The sequence below is a fragment of the Anastrepha obliqua genome, chromosome 3 (genome assembly GCF_027943255.1).
Source record: "Anastrepha obliqua isolate idAnaObli1 chromosome 3, idAnaObli1_1.0, whole genome shotgun sequence".
Classification (NCBI taxonomy): Eukaryota; Metazoa; Arthropoda; class Insecta; order Diptera; family Tephritidae; genus Anastrepha; species Anastrepha obliqua.
In genome coordinates this window covers 2775979-2799003 of record NC_072894.1, presented here as the reverse complement: position 1 = coordinate 2799003, position 23025 = coordinate 2775979, and the positions used below count along the sequence as shown (strand labels likewise).

At 38.8% G+C, this 23025-nt stretch overlaps 2 protein-coding genes across 2 annotated transcripts; one reads left to right on the top strand and one right to left on the bottom strand.

Moving 5' to 3' along the window:
• Positions 1–1756: 1756 nt before the first annotated feature.
• On the top strand, positions 1757–15313 carry LOC129240387 (uncharacterized). Its single transcript, XM_054876156.1, has 6 exons — positions 1757–2029; positions 10824–10956; positions 11019–11267; positions 11328–11485; positions 11565–11970; positions 12035–15313. Exons 2-6 carry the CDS (start codon positions 10896–10898, stop codon positions 14128–14130), a joined length of 2970 nt encoding a protein of 989 aa, XP_054732131.1. The 5' UTR covers positions 1757–2029; positions 10824–10895; the 3' UTR covers positions 14131–15313.
• Positions 15314–18900: 3587 nt separating this feature from the next.
• On the bottom strand, positions 18901–21201 carry LOC129241681 (cytochrome P450 302a1, mitochondrial). The gene is made up of 5 exons (XM_054878144.1): positions 20592–21201; positions 20330–20505; positions 19621–20264; positions 19366–19563; positions 18901–19249 (listed from the first exon to the last, which is right to left on the bottom strand). The coding sequence occupies exons 1-5, from the start codon at positions 20981–20983 to the stop codon at positions 19094–19096; spliced, it is 1566 nt and encodes a 521-aa protein (XP_054734119.1). The 5' UTR covers positions 20984–21201; the 3' UTR covers positions 18901–19093.
• Between the last annotated feature and the right edge of the window lie 1824 nt (positions 21202–23025).

The window sequence follows — 23025 nt, the reverse complement described above, 5'->3', positions numbered from 1 at the left end:
GTCGTTAGTAGTGGAACAATATACTTTTCATGAAATTTTCCATAACCAAATTGCAAAGAAGCTGCCCTATGTCCTCGATAACCTTACGAATTCCATATTTGAGGTCTTGAATCGACACTGGGTCTTCCCTTTCACGTGGCCCCAAAGGAAAAAGTCATAATGTATTAAATCGCAAGATCTCGGTGGCCAATTGTAATCACCTCTTCGAGAGATAACATGGTCCGGAAACTTTTCAATGGTTTCGTTGCTTGTGTGGCACGTAGCGCCGTCTTGTTGAAAATAAACGTTGTCCAGATCAAAACCATCCAATTCCAGCCATAAAAAATCGTTAATCATCTCTCGATAGCCTTTTATATATTTAAATAACATCTGTTATTGGAAAACGCTTTATATCGGATAAAGGAACTACTCTCGGTTGTAATAATTCATTTATTTAGTGTAATACAACAACCCAATGCTCCGAAGTTTCTGCATGCATAGAAATGAGAAGGATCTCGAGATTCTATCAATGTTGTGAATCCAACAAAACGAAACCCATAGTCAGGGAACTTCAATAATCAATAAGATCTCAAGAAACGAAATCTGCGGAGGGAGAAACCTTTATAAACCAATACTGGCATCTTAAACTGGTTTCATTCCACCATCAAAAAATGGCCCTAAAATTGTTGCACAATGTAAAAGTATGAGTGCAAAACTGCAACATTTGTGTTCCTTTAACGTTTAACCCTTTATCGCATTTGAGCTCATATATGGTATTGCACTTTTGATTCAATTTTATTGCCAAATTAAGTGTTGTAGAATAATTCAAACTATTCTAATCCATCAAATATATATTTACCAATAATAGAACGCAACAAAGATGTCTATGATTTTATGACATTTCGAAATAAACGAACTTTTGTGCAAGTGGGTGAAAAAGTAGAATGGAACTGCGAGTGATTCATTTTCAAAAAACGTTAATAGAGTAAAACGTATTATAAGTACTTTTTGACAAAAATTAAATTCCTGGAGTCGATATACTCATCTTTTTCGACTGATAATAATTTTTCCTTCTTTTCTTTCCTAATTTTCCTTGCCTCTGCATTCTTTATGAAGTTTGACCTTCGAGCACATGGTCTTTTGTGCCCTGTTTTTTTTTTATTGGTTTGTTGACTCCAAACTGATTTGAGGGAGAGAGGGGGCGCGTAAAAGTTTATCAAACAGATAGATAGATAGAATAGATCTTGATGAAGTTAACGACTGTTGAAATGAAGAAGTGTTACACCGTGGCATAGTTTTCAATTCAGTGTAATTATTATTGCAATTATGAACGCGGGTTGGCTTCATCTACATACAAATATGGAATTCACGTATTCAATTGGATTCGTGTTTACCTAGTAATCGGTTCATCTCTGCCTTCATTTCGCATATCTAATGACAAGGTAGCTTTAAGCTTTTTCACATTTTACTGAGGACAGGGTGACTACAGGGCATAATTTACCACACCAGTATCTGGTACAAGCGTTAGTTACTTGGCACCCTTTGTATCTGAGAAAGCGCTAATATCTGTTAGATGCTTTGAGAGGGGGCTTCAATTTTAAGAGCGAACGGCGTCAAAATACAGAGCGCACCACGTACTGCGCCTGCTCTCAGCACACCCCTCACCGTCCAGCCAATCATTTATTTGAGTTCGCTTAGCCAAACAACGAGCGAATTCCTCTGGCTATTCAACTCCAGCATGAAATCGCTAGCACCACAAACAGTTGAAGGCGAACAACGTTAACGAACGCAGGCGAGCAAGTTTTAAAAATCACTGGTGCCGGGTAATTGTTGTGCCCAACTGAAAAACCAAAAGCCAAACCACAATGCACATACAAATGTATGAATATGTGTCCCAAAAGCAAAAAAACAATTAAACCAGTGAAAACAGTGAAATAATAGCACAAAATAATCAGAAGATTTCGCATAAATAAATGTAAATAATTAAGACACAGTCGAAAGCAACAAATTTGTATGCAAAACGCGAGGCAAACGCAAATAAACAGTAAAAGTGAGTTCAGATTAAGGCAAAGAAAAATTATAAATAAATTATTTTGCATATGCAAATTTATTATCTGCGGTTTGTTATACAAACTCGGCGAGTATACACTCCACCAGCATTATAAAAAAACTTAAAATTTCCTCTAAGCATGAAATATAAAAAATTTGTTGAGGCGCTGGAAAAATCAATTCTTTCTTACTTCATTCGGTTGCCGACGTTGTCGTCGCTGTTGTTGCTGGCGTCGCAGTCGCAGTGTCTGACGTTGTTAGTACCGCTAAGGCTGACACCACCGTAGCCATAAATGCCTCGCTGTCGCAACATCGCATTGGGTCGTATATTGTGTGGCAAACCGCCACCGGCAGACTGCAAACACCCACCCACCCAACCGTTTACGCGGCGTTTAGATAGTCCCCGCATGCCCCCATATACAGATTCGCGTACACGCGAAGAAGCCGTGAACGAAACAGAATGAAGTGAAAAAAGCGTGATGAAGTAGAATTAAAAGGAAATTCCTCTCGCAAAGAGGGCTTACAAGCCAACGTCGATGGTTGCAATCTGGCTTTGCACTAAGTGCACTGTCAAGTGTGTAGTCGCTGCCCAGTAGCTAGGCACTTGAGACGAAGTCTGCTGCGGACGACTTGACTGACTGAGTGGCTGTCGTAAATACGTATGAGTGTATTGTGAATTTGTCACGGCGGGGAGACGGCAGGGCTGGGAAGTAAACAGCAATGTAAAATAATGTGCAATACGAAGCGGTGTAAAGAAAATGCTGCAAAATTCATTTCGCTACGAGGACGCACCTCACAGTGACGTTTTAAGGTGTTGTTTTTGTTTTCTTTTGTTTTGCAATATTACATGCAGTCTCTAGTTGGTGTAATAGGCAGAGAGATAAACAAAAACCGAGACATACCATTTGGATTGGGTATAAAATGAGCCATCGCCGATAGAGGTAATTAGGCAACGGCGCCAGAAGAAATTCTACTTGCAAATGTGGGCGCTAGTGAAACGTGTGAGGGAAGGGGTGGGTTAACATTTGCAAACCAGTTTTTAAACAAAGCTATCGTATTACTTTTGCTGTGCACTTCATCGGCGCGCTCATCTGTACCTCTGATATTTATACACATGCATACATACGTGTGTGCACCCTCCCTCTGCCAATAGCTGCGGCTGTGTGCACTTTTTTGCATTCGCTTTATCATCATTCTACCCCATGGACAGTGATCACAATTTGTAGTAATGGCTTGGGATTTGTCACTAAATTCAACCTAAATTGATTCGGTCTGTGCAAATCGAGTGCTCAACGGACACAACCATTTTGGAAGTAACAACTGTAGTAACAACAGAAAGAAATAAAAAGGGTGATGGAGAAACATACGAGCGAAGAGTGATCGGTAAACATACGTACGTATATATATGTACGTACGTGTAGAAAAAGTATCCCAGCAATCAGTAAACAAAGAAAAATGTAGTGGATTTTTGTTTTAAATGAGTTTTTTTTAGCAAATATTTAACTCTCTTTTCCATTTTCATTGTTAGTGAAAAAAGCTCTTTCAATGGCCTGCTGGGAGTTTGAAGTGCATAAATTGGGCAAACTGTCGTCACGCGAGTGCCGGCCCCGCAACGAAATTGTGCAGTGGCGGGAAAATAGTAACAAAAAGTTTGCAATAAAAAAATGTTGAAATCTACCAAAATGCAAATGGCTACTTAACTATAGTTTTTGTTACAATATCGCAAAAGCCAAAGGAGTGAGACGCGCTCGTCTATTGCACACACACTCGCACTTATCAAGAAGTGATTCCAACTTATCAACAATTGGCGCTCGCAAAAACAAAAAACAAAACAAAAAAATAATTCATAAACTCGTTGATAAGTGGGCTGGCAGATATTTTGTTTTTACTAAAAAATAGTGAATATGTGTAAAAATATGCGCGTAAATACTTTATATCTCATAGAAAAAACTCTTTTTAAGTTGATGAAATTGACGGTTGTGTCGAATTTCATGCCCGTATCTACTTTGTTTTCATAGTTACGTTTGTGGTTTTTGAATTAATTAACTGAAAATGAGTTTGGCGATTTTTAGTTACAATGATTCTTCGGGGGCATATCGATAATAGTTGGCCGATTCCGAATAGAGGAATTAATAGGATCAAATTAAATAATTTCCATGTGTATTTTAATGTAATGAGTGGAGGGTATACTACGTGGTGTATATATGTAGTGGGTGTTTTTTTAACTGCATGAGAACTACCTATATCGATAACTATAGTTAGACAGCTGAGAATGGCAAACTGTGTTGACATTGCTGTTCATTAAGGCTTGACACGTCATCATGGATCATTTAACGTCAGAACAACGCTTCCAAATTGTGAAAATTTACTTAAAAAAAAATGAAATAAATGTTTTCGCGAAGTTCATAGAGCACTGGCGGCATCAACGCTCCTTATTTCTTTCGAAAAGAAATTCATTCCAACAATATTTCTGTTTTGTATTATCATTTAAGTTCGCAAGCTCTTAAAAAACACCCGATACATATGTATGCCAAATGTATTAGCTCTTCTGTTAAATATTATTATTCCCTGCTGTGTGATCCCTGGGTTTGTGTTGTTGTGCGTGTTTATTTGGTGCTTGTTAGCGGACTGACAATGTTTGTAAACTAAAAACTTTTGCCGGGAATTTTGCGCGGTGATTCACTCCTACATTGGCCTTTTCTCGTTTTTCAGTGATGTATTTATTCGAATAAACACATTAAATATTTTTTGAGAAATAAATTTTATGTTGTAGGATGTTTTGGCAATTTAAAAATTTCAGAGAAAGAATTGAAAAATATGGTTTCTAACCGGCCAAAAGCATCAAATGATGAGCCACACATAAAAAAATAAAGGTTGTTCCTCAGAACTCGATGATTGACCATTTGATACTTTGTCGCATCTGCAGAATAGATTTTCATTTGCGCTTACGACCTCGAACCAGGCGACTAATCGAGCGAATATCATACCGAAGGTGAAAAAAGGGCGCAAAATCTCGCTAAAGCCGCTCAAAAATCACGATTATTATTATTAAAAATTTTCTCCGTTTATCGTAGTGTGAGGAACTCTTATTTCTTTTCATCTGGCCAAAATGTACGTACGCGTCAAATATATACAATACTTACTTTTATTTATTATGTAAGAACACGACAAAATAATGTAGAATTATATTATAATATTCTGGGTTTAGAAATTCTGTGCGCACTTTTATTTTCGGCCATAATTCTGTATTTTTGAAGTACTCTAAAGAAAAAAAGTAAAGTAAATACTCTAAAAAAATAAATTAAGCTTTTAGTTATTTAATTTCAATGAAGAAATGAACTTTTTTTTATGGCTTACAGAGCAAGAATATTAGAGAATACTTAAAATCTAGTTAAGCAATTCATTTAGCAACACTTTGAAGTAGTACTTTGTGGAATACTCATTAAATATCGATATTAAAATGTATAAATATTTCCAGTGGTGAATTACAAACTGTACAGCTGCTCTGCAGAAATTCAAGTTTACCCTTTCTGAAATTATCACTAATTATTTTAATAATATTACGCATTTCTTCTCATAACTCGTACCATTCTCAGAATATAACAATATTTTACAGCACAGAATTTTTCCAACACAAAATTTTAACAGCTAGAATTTTCAATACAGAATATTGTGCCATAAGTATCTCGCACCTATCCCGTTATACTAAGTCCATTTTGTCAGAGAAAGAGAGAGTTTACTCTAAAGGAATTTTGAAATAAATTTGGAAAAAATAAGTAATGATGTAAAATTTTTGAACAGAGCTAATTTTAAATTTTGCTCGAATCGTAATTATATGAAAAAAGTTACCATCAAATTTGCCCGAAGACACTTTGAAAGGATAGATCAGACTTTAGAAGAATAATTAGATTAGTCATAGCAAACATTTGCACATTTAGCTTATTTCGGCTAATCCACTTCGTTAGTTTCGTATGTATGAAAAGAGAAAAACAAATAATAATCTGGTTTTCAGACTTTTTTATACTTTTTCTTATTTGTAAATTCCTCGTTTGCATTCGATTGTAGCGTCGTCAATAGAAGTATTTTGGTAAACATATATGTATGGGGGATTCATAAGGGTGCCATAAGTTTCCTATTATGGATATTCAGGCAGTTAAAAATAGCCGATTTTCAATCCCTCTAAACATTTAAACTTTACGACATAAAATAATGCGACATTTATGGCACTTTGTGAACTACGCAATTTTATTTAGGGTTGAAAATTTTGATTGATTGTTTGACCTCAGGGTTCATTTAGATATGTATATGTTCAACATTTTTTATATATATATATAAATTTTTATATGATGAATAGATGAAGCAACTGGCGTAAATGAACATATATTGGCTGCACTGGAAATGAGCTGCTAAAAATTACATTTGTTTGGAAGCATTTAACAAGTATTAGTAAGACCGCGTCCATGCAAAGCAACTTTTGCAGCTTCAATTTGTTACTTGTGATGCTCGTGCTTTGCCAACACGCTTTGTGTTCTCGTAGACTAAAAACTAAATAATTGTAAGCAAGGAAGTTGCCGTTAGAGAGCATAGCGGGAACGTTAAACAAGAATTCGCAAAGTTGAATCAACAAAAGTTTCCCTGTATGAACGTTTGTATTGACAGCATTTTTGACGTGATAACGTCTTATAATTCGATTTAACAGGCTGCACGCACGAAAAAATGTGTCGTTACCTTGCTCATTAGTGTTACCTTGCTCATTGCCGTTACCTTGCTCATATGTCGTTACCTTTGCTCATTGCCGTTACCTTGAATGAACTGCAAGCGAAAGCGCGAACGAACGACAAAGCAAACAAAGCAAACGAACGGCAACGTTCGACATCTTGCTCTCTCCTACTTAAGTGAGCGTATATGTGTATATATATGCGCATATGTACATATATAAATTGACGTATTTGTATTTGCATATGCCTTCTTATTGATTATTATTAATTTGATTTACTTGAAGAATTTAAAATAAAACCAAGTTTGTTAATAATACCTGTTGTTTTAATGTTATTATTATTTTTTGACGTGATTATGTTATGTTATGATATGTTATGTTATGTCATGTTATGTTATGTTATGTTATGTTCTGTTCTGTTATGTTATGTTATGTTATGTTATGTTATGTTATGTTATGTTATGTTATGTTATGTTATGTTATGTTATGTTATGTTATGTTATGTTATGTTATGTTATGTTATGTTATGTTATGTTATGTTATGTTATGTTATGGTATGTTATGTTATGTTATGTTATGTTATGTTATGTTATGTTATGTTATGTTATGTTATGTTATGTTATGTTATGTTATGTTATGTTATGTTATGTTATGTTATGTTATGTTATGTTATGTTATGTTATGTTATGTTATGTTATGTTATGTTATGTTATGTTATGTTATGTTATGTTATGTTATGTTATGTTATGTTATGTTATGTTATGTTATGTTATGTTATGTTATGTTATGTTATGTTATGTTATGTTATGTTATGTTATGTTATGTTATGTTATGTTATGTTATGTTATGTTATGTTATGTTATGTTATGTTATGTTATGTTATGTTATGTTATGTTATGTTATGTTATGTTATGTTATGTTATGTTATGTTATGTTATGTTATGTTATGTTATGTTATGTTAATGTTAACTCATTCTCTATATCCATACAAAATATGTATCAAACAAATAAAATTTAAATTTTCTTTTGAAAAATACAACCATTCAATTAGTATTTTCTTATGACGTTATCACGTTAAACTATCGTCAGTAAACCGACTTTACAGACAACCTCTTTTTTTGTTATTAGTTTCATATGCAAATTTTTCATCAAGCGAGCAGAGCCCAAACATAGCGAGCAGAGAAGAGGCAAATCGAAGGCGCCTATAGTCAGCGTCAACAGCATGGGTTTGGGTGGAAATTTAAAGTTACTTCTAAAGTTATTACTAAGCGAAGGTACCATGTACAGGTGAAAGGTTGCTGTATTCTATAAAACCGTCTCAAAATTCCATGTTGTTTCAATCTGCAACTTACTCAGTACCAAATACCTCATCCAACATTTACTTAATCCTTTTTTACCCATTTATCGAAAGTTCTTACGACTCTTTAAGGTTTTCAAAGAGAAAAGAATATTCTTACAGATGTAAAAGAAAAAGTATTCGAAATAATATAAGAGGAAGTCGATGTCATACTTGAGGTTCTCGAAACTATTACAATCAAATCGATTTCACTGTTCGACTGTAGTCCGTACATCTCGGAAAACGTTTATGATTGGATATGAGTTCGTTTAGTACTCCGCGAGACATGTACTTTGTCCAACCATCGCTGCAATTATTGGTATATAAAAGATATTCTAGGCACGTATCGTTGAAGAGATCCCCAAGAAGATCCATAAACCAACAATTTTTACAAACTAATTGATGCATATTTATATATGCAGACTTACAATTTGAATTCAAATAAAGTAATAAAGAATATTTAACATCAAAAGATGGTGGATAGGAAATTTACAAAAGGTAAAGGCAAATCTATTGTAATATTTTGGGAAATTATATAGAATTCTCACATTGCCTTGAATAAGGCAGCATTGAATGCAAACTTGGATGAGTCTGTGCCCAATAGCAGGGATAAGAGAATCATAGACTGCGTTTCGGAACATTACAACTAATCTTTTCTAGGAGATAAGGGCAGTCCATTATTTCTGGATTACCTTTACTCACAAAGGTTATTGATAAAGTATGTAGACCTACGGTTTTCGAAAGTTTTCAGCTTTATTAATCTGGCACACAAAAATCAGGAAACGAAGAAAAACTTAAAAAATGTTTCTGTATCTGCTCTATTCTTGCTTTAGCGAGTTGATTGTAATGTCTCCAAACAAGTATGCCATATTCTAGACATGAGCGGATGAAACTCTACTAACTAAATATTTAACGTGTGGGTATCAGTAAAGTCGGGCAGTGTTACGATGCACCAAACCTAGAACAAAGTAAGACTTCACAATGACGAAATTCTTTATTAGAGTAGAAATAAAAGAGCGTGAGTTTTTAAATCAAATTACTATTTTTATTCAGTATAGTCTGTCTCAACTTCGATGCACTTAAAATAATGATTCTTCAATAATTTTACACCTCTTTGTAATAATTTTCGAAAGTTATGTAAAATACTGTTTCACTGCTTTTTGTCGAATTATTAACGAATACGACACTGACTTTTCTAACTTTTCTGACCCATATTTATAACCGGCCAAGGAATTGTGACTCTGACATCATTCCCCGTCCATGTATGGAGAATGTGTATGCTGCTACCACAACAAGAACAGTCTTTCTATATGTAATTGTTTATGGTAAATATGGAGCACTCGCTCGTCTGAGATGCCTATAAAAAAGGTGTTAGGGTTTGGCTGGGCTCCTGCTCCTATTTGTGGTGTGCGGCGTGCGTCAAATGGGTCCCTCCAGTGTTAATCCAACTCTGAACAGCAGATATTTTTAAAAGGACCTTTTTTATGGCAGAAACACACTCGAAGGTTTGCCATTGTCTGCCGAGGGGCGACCGCTTTTTCTATTTCTTCTATTTCTTTCTTTTCATGCACGGAGATTCGAACCTACGCACTCCCATATGGTAGTCACGCACCAACCAGCTACGGCTGCGATGGCCACGAGATGCCTATAGTATCAAAAAATTCACGTTTAGTCAAACAGATAACTTCCCACTGTTTTCACTAAGTGGTTGCCCTTCAACGCTTGTACGACCCTTTTTAAACTCTAAAACACGTTGATTCACCGTTAGAAATGAGAGAGCAAATTCCTTTAACACTTTCACCATTTTTTATGAATTCTTGATGCTGATAAATCTTCCAAAGCAAAGAAATCTATCACTGCTTGTTATTCTGTTCTTTCCATTGTAAAAAATGCTTCGAAGGCGGACAAAGAATGAATTCACAGATCGGAATAAAGTTGTGCATGTATTTACATGAAAGGTGAAATATTAAAACGGCATATACATTTTGCATTCTTCTACTGGTTAATAGGTGTCAACCAACATGCATAATCGCTCTGTAGTGACTCAGGGGCTATAAATATGTAGGTATGTACTTATATGTATGTATCACCGAAGGTCTCGGCGTGTTCCGTTCGCAAAAATATTCTATTTATGTATGAATGTTTGTATGGTGATAGGGTTATCATCTTGCATCATCTGCTTGTGAAAAAAATTAAACATCAGTTTTACAAAAACTACGTAAAGAAGCTTTCTAAGAATTTCACAGAAATGTGAGGACAGACGTACGCAAACCAATATTTTGTATGAGAATTTGGTGTGACTGTGTTTCGCTAATTCTTCGATTCTTCTAAGATGAAACTGGATGCAAGCGAGGCTTATGTGTACTCAATTTGAGCGAATCAATACTTTTTATTCAATTTTTCTTCAGTTTTAAACGAAATATACATTTTTTTAAGTTTTGGTTCGATTTTTCCACCTTCAAAACCTGCCTCTCTTAGACCTAGGATATACATACATATGTCCTTATACAATATGTAAAGAGTTTCGTTGAGATATTTCGATTATCACATATTTACATACACTTTAAACTCGATTCCTTCCGTTATTCTGAACAGTTTTGGTATTCGCGTCCCCAGTATGTGTGCCTATCAGTATGTTGATTACGGTTATACTGGGTACCAAAAACACAAATAAGAATGATCATTTAATTTTTCGACTCATAAGCCACTCAAGACATCCATTCGTTTCTATTCTATTCTTAGGAGCACAAAAACTATCAGCGATGATTTATTAATACAACTCAATCGGACCCAACAACATAGTGAACTTATAAGATGAACACTCTAAGATTGGTCTGCTGTTTGGTACTGTTTGCCTGGGTTCAAGCAAGTACCCGTAAGTTCAAACTCAATTATTCGTAGTTTATATAAAACAAAATTAATACGTTTTACTTCTAGCTGAGCATTCGTTCGCCTGCATGAGTTTCATGGAAGACGAAAAGTTTATTCAGGATGATGATGACTTTGAGGAGTATTCATCGAACGGTGTGCAGATGCAATACAGTGCGGAAAGTCTGAATCCGCAGGATGTCGAACCAGCACCGACCGAACAGGCAGTGTCACATCGTCGCATTTGCCAAACCGACTATACATTTTGTTTCGCGCTCTGGCGTCAAACCCAGAATGGCACGCGAATCGAAAAGCAAGGTAAGCTACGAAACTCTTTCTTCCCGTGTTGGATCCAGTTTTTGACTATTACTGATTTAGGTTGTTGGAAGGAGAGCACTGAGCGCAACGCCACTTGCAGCCAGACGGAGTGCACTAGTTCGGCGCCCACATCGCGCAACAATTCCCTATATTATTGCTGCTGCTCGGGTGATTCTTGCAACAAGAATGTCTCCGTGGTTGAGCCGGCGCCTCTACAGGTATGCTTTTCGTTAATCAACAAACTTCTTTCTTGTTGATAAGTAATCAAAATTGCTCTTTGTATTTTGGTTTTTGTAGCTTTCGAAGCCCATTTATACTATAGGCAAAAATATGCCAAACAAAATTGCCGATGCTGGCTTGGGCGTTATTGTAATGGCGATTTTTGTATTGATTTTGTGCTTGTCGGTGAGCGGATTTGCCGCCTATTGTTATGTGCATAAAATAAAGGACAAGTCAATGCCTGAAGAAGCTCCACTGGCACCTTCTGGTCCCGGTTACAGTTCAAACCTTCGAAATGTGGACAATATCAACTTAATTTGCATGCTCGGCAACGGCAAATACGGTACTGTAATGAAGGGTTTATTGCATGATCAGGAGGTGGCTGTAAAAATATTTCCCGAAAGCCATTACCCATACTACATAAACGAACGCAACATCTATTCGCTACCGATGATGGACAGCCCCTCGCTTCTGACTTATTTTGGTAAGCGTGTGAATTGCCTATTGACTTCATTTATTAATTTTGGGTTCCACCGTTTTTTCCTAAGGTTATGATGAGCGTCATACGATGGATGGTAAAATCGAGTACCAACTGGTACTGTCTCTTGCGCCTCTCGGATGCTTACAAGATTGGTTGATTGCCAATACCCTGGGATTCGAAACATTTTGCGGCATGGCTAAATCGATCACACGTGGTTTGTCTCATTTGCATACGGAAATAAGCCGAGGCGACGCATACAAGCCATGCGTTGCCCATCGCGACTTCAATTCGCGCAATGTGCTAGTCAAGGCTGATCAAACATGCTGCATTGGCGACTTTGGTTTCGCTTTGAAAGTGTTCGGCTCAAAGTATGAATACCGTGGCGAAGTGGCTGTGGCAGAAACGAAAAGCATTAATGAAGTGGGCACACTGCGTTACATGGCTCCCGAGCTTTTGGAAGGTGCTGTAAATTTGCGCGATTGTGAAACTTCGCTTAAGCAAATGGATGTGTATGCCTTAGGGTTGGTATTGTGGGAAGTGGCTACACGATGTTCGGACTTTTATCCGCCTGCGCAAGTGACGCCATCCTACAAGGCGCCTTATGAACAGGAAGTTGGAACACACCCCACCTTCGATCAGATGCAGGCGTTGGTGGTGCGGCACAAGGCAAGACCACTCTTTCCCGCAGGTTGGGGCGGTGGCCCTGCGGCCAAGTTAATAAAGGATACATGTGAAGATTGCTGGGATCACGACGCCGAAGCACGTCTGACATCCCTCTGTGCTGAAGAACGTATGCAAGAAGCAGCTGGTTTACGGCCTCGCTACTCACATGCACAGTCGCCTAGTCCTTTATTGAGCGCAAATAATTTATTAGTTTCTGATCAAGCAGATTCAGGTGTGCGAATATCTATGGAAACGTGCCATTCGGAAACCGCAATGATGCTGCAACCACCACCAAATCAAAAAATATTACCGCGAGCCCGAAGCGTGGGCAGCGAGTTGAGCATCGCACCACACACAGAGAAAAATCATCTGATGCATACGCAACAGCAACTACAGCCATATCAGGGGCGTAATCCATGTCTGGAGCGCAATCTGGCACCGGTTTCAACTCGGCCGCCCCAAATCTTGGTTGAGAAAAGCAAAAAGCACAGCTTTCAGACCGGGCAAGAGAATAGTTTTTCTTGTTTAGAAGATGACGTCTCGGTCGAAGATTTAATTTCGGGTGGCAATTCGAAAAAAATGAGCAATTTTATGACGGATAATGCATCGAGTATGGGAGAAGGTTTCCCCAAGCAACACAATACCGATCGGAAACTGAGAGGATGGCATGGTGTCCGGGCGCTAATTCAGAAGAAACTTTTCCGTAAAAGCGACGCTGCCACTGACGTTTTCCAGCAGCAGTTCGGATTCGGAGACGAAAGGTCTAACTTAGTAGACAATCGGTATGCGGCAGTTATTAAAGGACTCGATAACAATGGCACTGAACGACTAGCAAAGGCAGCAACAGTTAGTTTTATTGATGACCGGCAAAGCAACAATAATGGCGTGGCCACAACAAAAACCACAATGCTCACTGATATATACCCGCAAACGAGACGACCCAATAATCTTGATTTGAGCCCCTTAAATGGATCAGCCGTTGTACTAGGAGAGTCTAGCGCTCCGCCATATGCTGCACCTTACAACAAATCAAACCTAATTCAAAGCATAGCGGAGGAAAGTAACGACAACGGAGCTAAAGTGCATCTCCAGCAACTGGATACACGCACCAGCACCCCCTGCCATGTAGTGCCACGTTCGCTCTCTACCAGCCTGATAAAACATGTAAATCATAATAACAATATTTTGAGTAAAGCAGAACTGAGAGCATCGCATCCTTCACGGGACCAAAAGGAAGCCACACCCGCTCCTGTCTCTAACTCTACCGGTCATCTCACAGCGCCGAACACTGACGATATCTTATTTAGGCGGCAGCGGAGCCTTGAAATATTCCGAGAGGTGTTCAGTGGGCGAGGCAGTACAGAGAAATTACGAGATCCAAGTCAGCGTGTAAAAACACCGGGGGACGTGCCGCCCTCAGTACGGAAGGTGCGAGCCTCAAAGACGCTTAGCCTATATGACGACCGGATGATGGACTCATCAACGCTGAATATACTCTAGCATGAGGAGGTTCTGCTACTGGAATTGTAAGCAGTTGAGTCCACGCGGCCATACAGCTTAAAGTGACAGTAGACAGAACACGGGAAAATAGATGAGGTCAAAAGTAACGGAGAATAAAAATACTCGCGCGTTTCCCGAAATCAATCGACAGGGTGAGCTTTTAAACGCAACGGCGTTAAACCTGCTACACATAAGTTGGTCCTCGAACCGTACATATAAGACCCACGTGTGTAAAACAACCAAAGTCCTTATAGTGTAATTTTTGAATGTGTTTTTGTACGAAGTTAATGTATCTATAAAAAGTCGTCTGTAAGCTAGTCGTAAATGTGTATAGCGTAGTTAACGTATAAGCTGAGCTGTGGCTGGTGGTTGCAGCAAACCGCAAGGATCAAAAACAGGAGCAGTAGAGAAGTGTCAGCCAGTGCTTGCAATTGCAGGCAAAATAGCGTAGAAAAGATATTTATTTTTTATTCCACTTATTAGTAGGACATGAATACAATTGTACATCTCTAGGGAATTTTCACAACAATTACGATAGTATATAAATGCATATATATGTGTAAGTGATGACGAGATATATACAGCTAATGCTTTAATTTTGTAATTCGTTTTCTTTTTTGCTTTACTCGGCTGTATTCTATTATTTTCAGTTGAAATTAATTTTATTATTTGGTCAGTTAGGCGCATTTTTACCTACGAAATAAGACATACATAAATGTATTGTATATATTGATATTCACAAGCACGTGTGCAAATTTCATTGAATTAAACTTAGACTGTTGATGTGATGATTTTAAAGCTGAAAGAATTTGAAAAATGCCTTGTATTTCACTCAAAATTCGTAGAGATTTGCGAATTGAAAATAGAGATTTATGCACCGCATTTCAAACAGTTATAAGAAAATTGTGGTGATGATATGCTGGCATACCGTAGTAATGACCAAAATGTATTGAAAATTATTCAAAACAGGTTAGGGTGTCACGCGTACTCCTTTAGAAATTACGTAGAACAAGAAAATCATGAATTTGTGTACCAAAAGTGAGCAACTGTACACACCATTAGTAGAGTTTTATATGAATTCTGCCGATCAGTATGTATGTACTTGTATTTAACTAAATTCCATATATTAAAAATGTACTACAACAAGAAATAGGCTTAACGCAAATAAATGCATCGAAAATTGTTTGTGCTTTGTCATTTTGGGAGACTGTCTGCGTTTTTGGAAACAGTACTGTTAATAATCCATATACTCCTACTCGTACAGTTTGTCACGAAAATGTTTTGACATTTTGTATGTCAAGTCATTTAACTAAAATCATCGCTTCTTATTGAATTTGGAGCGCCTTTCACAACTATTTCGTTTGCTTACAAACTTACCAGTAAGTCGTAACGGTGCGCTTTTTGAATCCACCAAAGCAAGCAAAAACAAAAATGCAGGGCCAAAACAAATGTTTCAATCAGCTGTCAAGAAAGTGTGTTTACATATCTATTTTCAGCAGCATGTGCTAAAGCTGGCCACAAACAGGGCACAATTCCCAGCGATAATGCAGTTCGGAGAAAACTCATCGTGCTTGGCACAGTGCCGGCACAAATCCCAAGTAGTTGAAAATTTTCATTTACCTGGGATTTGTTGTTAGTTTATGGCGCAGTTTTTCATTTTTTTTACTGACCGTCGTCGAGATAAAAGTAAGCGGAAAAATTACAAGTGTTAATACAAATTTTTGAAAAGAATTTATTGTGTTTCAAAAATGAGCCATTATTATGGAAAATAAAATTGCACATGTAAATAACTGCAAGAGCAGTCACGTCATCCGCTTTTTGGTTTCGCATGTTAACCGCACGATGATCGCAACGAAATGATGGTTTATGGATTTCTGTACGGGCTAGACACAAATCGCTGGGGTTTGTGCCCTCTCTATGACCAGCTTAAGACGATTTGATATACTATACCGTTATCTCACTGAGCCTTTACACATGCGTTAGTCATCTATCATTCATAAAATGATCGTAAGAGTGATTTGTTGAACAAAATATCAAATCGCACGCAAATTATAAAAGTTGCAAGTATGTCGGGAGAACGGAAACGTTCGAGGAGACTCAGTCGGTCTATTATAATTATGGAAGGGAAAAAGTGTGTCAGAGGTCTCGTTACCCGCGATACCCACGTGTCCACGGACCCATCTTAGCATCAGGATGTTATGACTACCGACATAGTTCAGCCTGGGTTTACAAGACTCAAGTGAAGTTGAAATGGTGAGAGGGTCATGGTCTAAGGTCATGACAGCTTGCTGTCGTTGCAGGCACATCCAGATTTGGCTCTCCTTCGGTTTTCCACAACAAAGTTCATCGCTTCTTGAACTGCATACACCTCCACTTGAAATACAGATGCATGCATTTGTCAACCGTGAAAATTCGAAAACAGTGTTTCCGCGCTCATTTTCAGAGTTTGATCACAACTGAGACTCTGGCAGCACGACACTGTACCTCTTTTCAAGTACGACTCTTGGTGGCATCAAGGGGCATGGAGACAATCGTTGGATCGAAGTCCATGCCTTCTCTGTTTTCCAATGCTGGACAGGTGCCGTACCAGTTCCTATTGTGTTTCAGCCTAAGGATGACCTTCAAGGCCTCTCCTTGGATGAAAGCATCAAGTGGTGGTAAACCAATCAGAGCATCTAATGCCGGGCCTGAAGTAGTCGGGAAAGCTCCGGTGAAACAAATGGACACAGTGCGTTGTAGTCTCGATAAGGTCCTCCTGACTCCCCCGAGAGAGAGTCTACTCATCCAGACTACTGATGCGTAGGTGATCATAGGTCTTATCATAGTCGTGTAGATCCATAGGATCTCCACATTTTCCCGAAGACACCTTTGCACTGCCAGAAAGCTGTCAGTGCTTTGGATGTATTTGTTTCAACGTGTGACTTCCAAAGAAGTTTACTATCTAGGATTACTCCAAGATATTTGATTTCTTTGGATAGCTAAATTGTGACTAATTTTAGCTTAGGCTGGACAAGTCCATCAAGCTTGCTCCTTCTGGCAAAGAGGACAATACCAATTTTGGTGGGGTTTGCCGACAGCCCATTCGCAGAGCAGCAAGTGTCAATCATATCCAGAGTTTTCTGTACTTTTCTGCAGATGTTCAGACAGGCAACGTCGTCCGCATATGCTTGCGTGTAGACTCCAGCATCGTTTAAGGTGGTGAGTAGATGATCGATCACCATGCACTAGAACAATGGAGACAGCACGCCACCTTGGGGGCAGGCTCTATTAACCCCAGACGAAAGAAGCTCCCCCGCCCGCCTCGGCAAGCTAGTCTTGCCAGAAATGAAAATAGGCGAGAGACAAAATCTGCTAGTGGAAGACTAGGGAAAATATCTGACCGTCGAATGTTTTTTGCTGCGAAAAGTAGCTGCAACCACGCAGATTTTAACATTAAAAAGCAATTATCTTTCGCTAGAATGTACTTACCTCAGCCAAATAGCTACCGGGTGATATTCTGCGATGAGAGTAAAATTATACTAATTACAACAATCGACCCGATAGAGTGTGGAGACAGCCACGGAAAAGGCAAGCACTGGAGAAGTGAAATATTATAAGTCCAGTTGATGCCCGGTATTATTACAAGAGAAAACTCGCGGAGTCAGGATTTGACCACCATTGGAATCATTGAGCACTGAGCATCTTCTCTGCCTGCCCTGCCTTTATTAGAGCTGCGAATTTTGGGCTCCGATGTCGTGAGAATTAGTAATATTCGTTCTCTAAAACGGGAGGATATTTTCGCATTTGCCAAATAAACTGCAAAATTCTCACAATACTAGCTATCTCTGTCTCTGTCTTTATTCTACCCTTTCTTTCTGCTACTTCTCTCCTTTCCTCCTTGACTACCTACCCTTTTTTCCAGAGCTTTGAATACAATAAGATTTTTAGCCTGAGTGTTTTAAGAGCTACCATTTCTCGGTGCTTCTTGGCTAGCATTTTTCAGATTTCAATTTTCAAAGAATTTCGTTAGATTAGTAGATGTTAAAAAACTTCCTTGACAAACTGTATGCAAGTATAATATTTCCGGGTAATGCTTTTTTTTACTACATACATATATAATAATTCCCGTAAGGTCCCAGAGAGGAACAGCCGCTAACTGCTAGCATTTTTAAGTTTTATACTCAAAATAATTTTTAGGTTCAAAGGAAAATTTTGTTTCTTCTTCTTCTGGATAGACGCAGTGCCCGCTTAAAGGTTTATGGCCAAGTATCGCCAAACGAGTATAAATACGAACTGACGCCAATCCATTCTCCACTTGGTCGTTTCAACGCAGAGAAAGTATGCTTCGTCGTACATCCAAACTCTAACTCTAATAAAATATGCAAAGTATTTCCCTTAAAATCATATTACGCTCGTGACACCTTTTTGGGTGTTTGGCCCAGCGCCTCCTATTTGGGCGTGCGCATTGATGCTGTTCCACAATATAAGACATGAAGATAGTAAAATATTTTTATTTCATACCCATATTTATTAAAGAAAATAGCTGGCAGTCACAAAGTTTTTTCTAAAACAATATACCAACAATGGAAATTCTTTATCAAACTTTCAAGTTCACATGGGCCCACACTCCTACAATACAACGGACTACGTGTCCAACTCTGTGGGTGGTATCCAAATAAGCTGCATATAAAATTTCATTTTATTTAGATGTGCGTTTGTGCTATGCTACTTTAGGAACTTGTCGTCGACCAGCCAGTGGCCCGAGCGATTTTGCATATAAATCGATCAAAATGAAACTCCCAAATAAATTTTATTTACATTTCTAAGTACTATACATACATATATACACGCGTGAATATTTTAAGTCACATAACACATGTACATATGCATAAACAGTAAACAGTTTCTTTGTTATATGAACTGGCTTTTCATTTCACACAAAAATCTAAAATACGAACTTAAGCAAGCTAAATATGTATGCACATCACTTAACTGAATCAGCCATCGGTTTCCGTTGATCCATTTCCTCCCTCAATTTCAGTTGAATGCTAACCGGCCTGCTGGGCTTGTTGATGAGCAGTGTGCGCACACCCACCTTTGCTTCACCGCCCATCCAAGTAACTTCGAAATTTCGCATCATCTATGTATCGTCGAATTAACCACGGTATTCAAATCGTATTCAAATTAAAATCGAATAATACGAATATGCAGATTGATGTTAAAAGACATCATTTTTAAATTTATCTCAGTACTTACGCGTAACAGAAAAACGATGATGTTCTGTTCTGCCATGCGACGCGCGATGCAAGCGCGCATGCCGTGACCGAAGGGCAGCACCAAGTACGGATGAACTGCTTGCTTGCGGTGCAGCCAGCGCTCGGGTTTGAACTGCAATGGTTCCGCAAAGTACTTCTCCAATCGACAGGCAATCATGTTTTGCGTTACCACCACTGTCTAGAATCAAGGGAGAGTAAAGTATTTGAACTGTCATTGTTTTACACAAATTCTTACTCCTTTGGGCACATGATATCCGCTCAGCACCAGATCTTTATTGAGTATGCGCCCCACACCAACTGAAATTGGATTTAAGCGGAATACCTCTTTTAGTACCGCTCGGGCATATGGCACTTCCGCGCGCAACGCTTCTGGCGTCAAGAGTGTTTTTCGCGAGTGCAGCACACGGCAGGCCTCCTCCTTAAGTTTCTGCTGTACTTCAGCGTTTTGGGCGATATGATACACTGCGAAAGCGGTGGTATATGAGGTAGTGTCAATGCCGGCTAGTAGCAAATCCGCTGCCATACCGACGACATCGCATAAGTCCAGGTTGGGATTCTTTAGATATTCTTCAATTAGCGAACTGCGCAACATGGTGCCATCTTGATTGCTACTATCACTGGCCTTACTCTCTTTGAAGTACGCCAGCTTTTGTGACACCAAATCGATGGCCACGCTCTCCATATACTCCTGTGCTTTGCGCAGTCGCCGATAGGTGGGCGTTTCAAAGTAGCGCCATAATGGCAGCCCTTGATCGGTGGGCAAGATGCTGCTGTTTGTCGTCTCTGCAGCTCGCATTAGCTTGGTTGACCGAGAGGTGGGCAACTGTTCGTCGGGTGAGAAGGCATTGAGGCGCTCGTCGAAAGTCATCAGGCAAGTAACTGCGTTAAAACAGGCGCTCAATGGGAAGTAATCAAGGGCTTATTGCACAAACAAACTGACTTACGTTCCACATTTAAGCGAGCTAATTTTGGTAGAATATCAAAGCTGCGATTCAACGGAAGATGTTCAAGAAACTCTTGTGTTACCAAGTCCAAATCAGTAAGGAAGCTGCGTACGCTCTTTGGTGCACTGATTTCCTTTTGCAATTCCGAGCGGAGATGCCACCATTCCGCTCCGTTGCTGTAACAAAAAGTAATAGCAAGTGATGGTTCAGTAAAGTACGCATTTATGCATATATGTATGTATGTGTTTGTGTTTATACTAACGTCGGCAGTAACCCCGCCGATCGGTAAATGTGCGGACGATCTTTGCGATACTTCTCCAATGCCAGATGACTGCGCCGTTGTGGAAAATCCCTTTCGTTGAGCAACGTTGCAATATCATTTGGATCATACAGCCAGACAATGTCTTCACCCGGAATCACTGTTTCGCGCACAATCGGGCCGTACCGTTCATATTTAACCCGTCCCGCCTTGTGCAGTTTCAGCCACGAATAGCGGCCGATTAGCGGCAAGTATTGGTACAGAATGCCAAGGCCGAAGGGACCGCGCGGACCGGGTATATCCTTAAAAGGCTTTGCGAACACATTTGCATCAGGGCGATCTGTAGCTAACGAGAAACATCTCTTCTTCAATGTGTTGTTTATAATTGCAGCCATGCTTGCATGGAGATACGCTACCAAATCAATTGTAAGTCACAGCTCGCCGCCGATCAAGACAATTTAACTCCTCAACGAACCACAGCATATGATTTTTGGCTATCGAAAACATCGAAGCACAGGCCACTTTTCATTTTTTACTTCTAAGCAGAATATTTTGGTGTACATACATTTGAGTGAATATAAAATAGTCTGCGCTGGCAAAGGTAATACAAACTAAGCAGAACTGCTTGGGAAACAAAAGAATTTACAAATCTGAAAAATATAAAATACAGAGAGGGAGTGTGAGAGTGAGAGAGAGATTGGACAGCTTCAGCTTCCACAATAAGCCTCTATTAAATATTTGCGTAGCTCAATGTGTGCTTAGGCTGAGCTTAACATCCACTTTAGTAAACAACTGTGACAGCTGGCTAAATGTTTATATGTGAATGTATGTAGAACTACGAGTGCACACACAGAGTTTGTTTTTATTTTGTCGAAAAATTAATGAAAACCGAAAAAAATCCAAGAATTTTATATAATGTATTTAATAGAAAAATATTGTAAACTATGTAAAATTCCTTTATAATAAAGCTCCTTACAAAAATACATCACTGTGGTACTACCAATTGGAAAAGAGGAGGAGCTGTGGAATAATGAATCACTTGCTGTTTTAACGCCACATATTTTTTATCCAGAGTATTGAAGTAGTAGAGCATTGAATAACGGTCGCCCCTCGGCAGGCAATGGCGAACTTCCGAGTAGGTCCCTCCATTTGTGGAACAACATCGAGACGCGCGCCACAAATTGAAGGATGAGCTCGGCCAAACATCCAAAAAGAGTGATAGCGCCAATTATTAATTTGTTATCTTTATTGAAGTGTTCCTAAATGTCTTCAAGAGTAAATAATAAAATTTCAAGGCGTGTATGTTTATGCAACATTTTAACCCGTTTCGTTTAGTAAAGGTCTGCTCATCCAAAAATCGTGTACGATAACGGATAAAAGTCTACCATTACTTTATTACTGGAAGTCAAAATCGATGGTACACCAATTCCGACGTTAAATAACACGAAGTTACTGATGTCACTTTCAATAGAGCGCATGCAACCGCGAACGCCAGTGAGATTCAAAACGCCAACAAGTCCGTCCGCCGCCAACTTCATGAACTCCCTATGACTGAATGTCCAATCACCACCCATTACACACGAAGAGCTTCAGCTGCCTTGTGAGGCCAACGTTATGTGGCACAATTACGTTTCGGATGCTGTAGTAAGATAAACTCCATAGTAAGACACTAACAAACTTTTTGCGTTAGACGCATTAATCTAAAGGGAGTCCCCTCCGTCTCTTAGCTCCCCATCGAAGCAGCTTGTTTCCTGAATCTACCGTACAATAAGAACTGCTACTATCATATAAATAATGATTTATGTTCGACCAGCAAGTGCTTAACCATTCAATACTATTCGGCTGAAAGTGGGACTACGTAGTTAGCCAAATGATTCTTCGTAGGAGTTTGAGTATGTAATTGTGGCTGGTATGAATGTTGGTTCTCAAGTGAAATAAATCATCCACCAATATTATGTCCAAATTTCACCATCATATCCATTCATCCTGCATATAATTTAGGGGAAATTGAGTAAAAAGCGTGTCTGAGCAGGCCGAGGATATCGTTTCGAAGGCCAGGAGTTTTACACTTGTTAATGCTAAAAGCTGCCTTAGCCGAAAAAGTTGGTGCGTGACTACCATTCGGGAGTACACAGGCTCGAATCTTCGTGCATGAAACACCTACTGATTGAAAAAGCTTTTACTAACAGCGGTTGTCCCTAGGCAGGCAATGGCAAACCTCGAATGTCTCTTTGAGGCCTTTCAAAATTGTGGCGGTATTTCTAACCAGCATCTTAAGGGGGGAGCCTGGTTTATGAGGTCTAAAAATTGCATCTCTTTGCGATTTTTTTTAAGGAAAAAATTGATTTAGCACTGCAAAGTTTTTTCTATCTTTTAATGAACATTTAAAAAGTATAAAAAAATTTTGTACTGGTTAAAATAAGTTGAAAAAATGTTT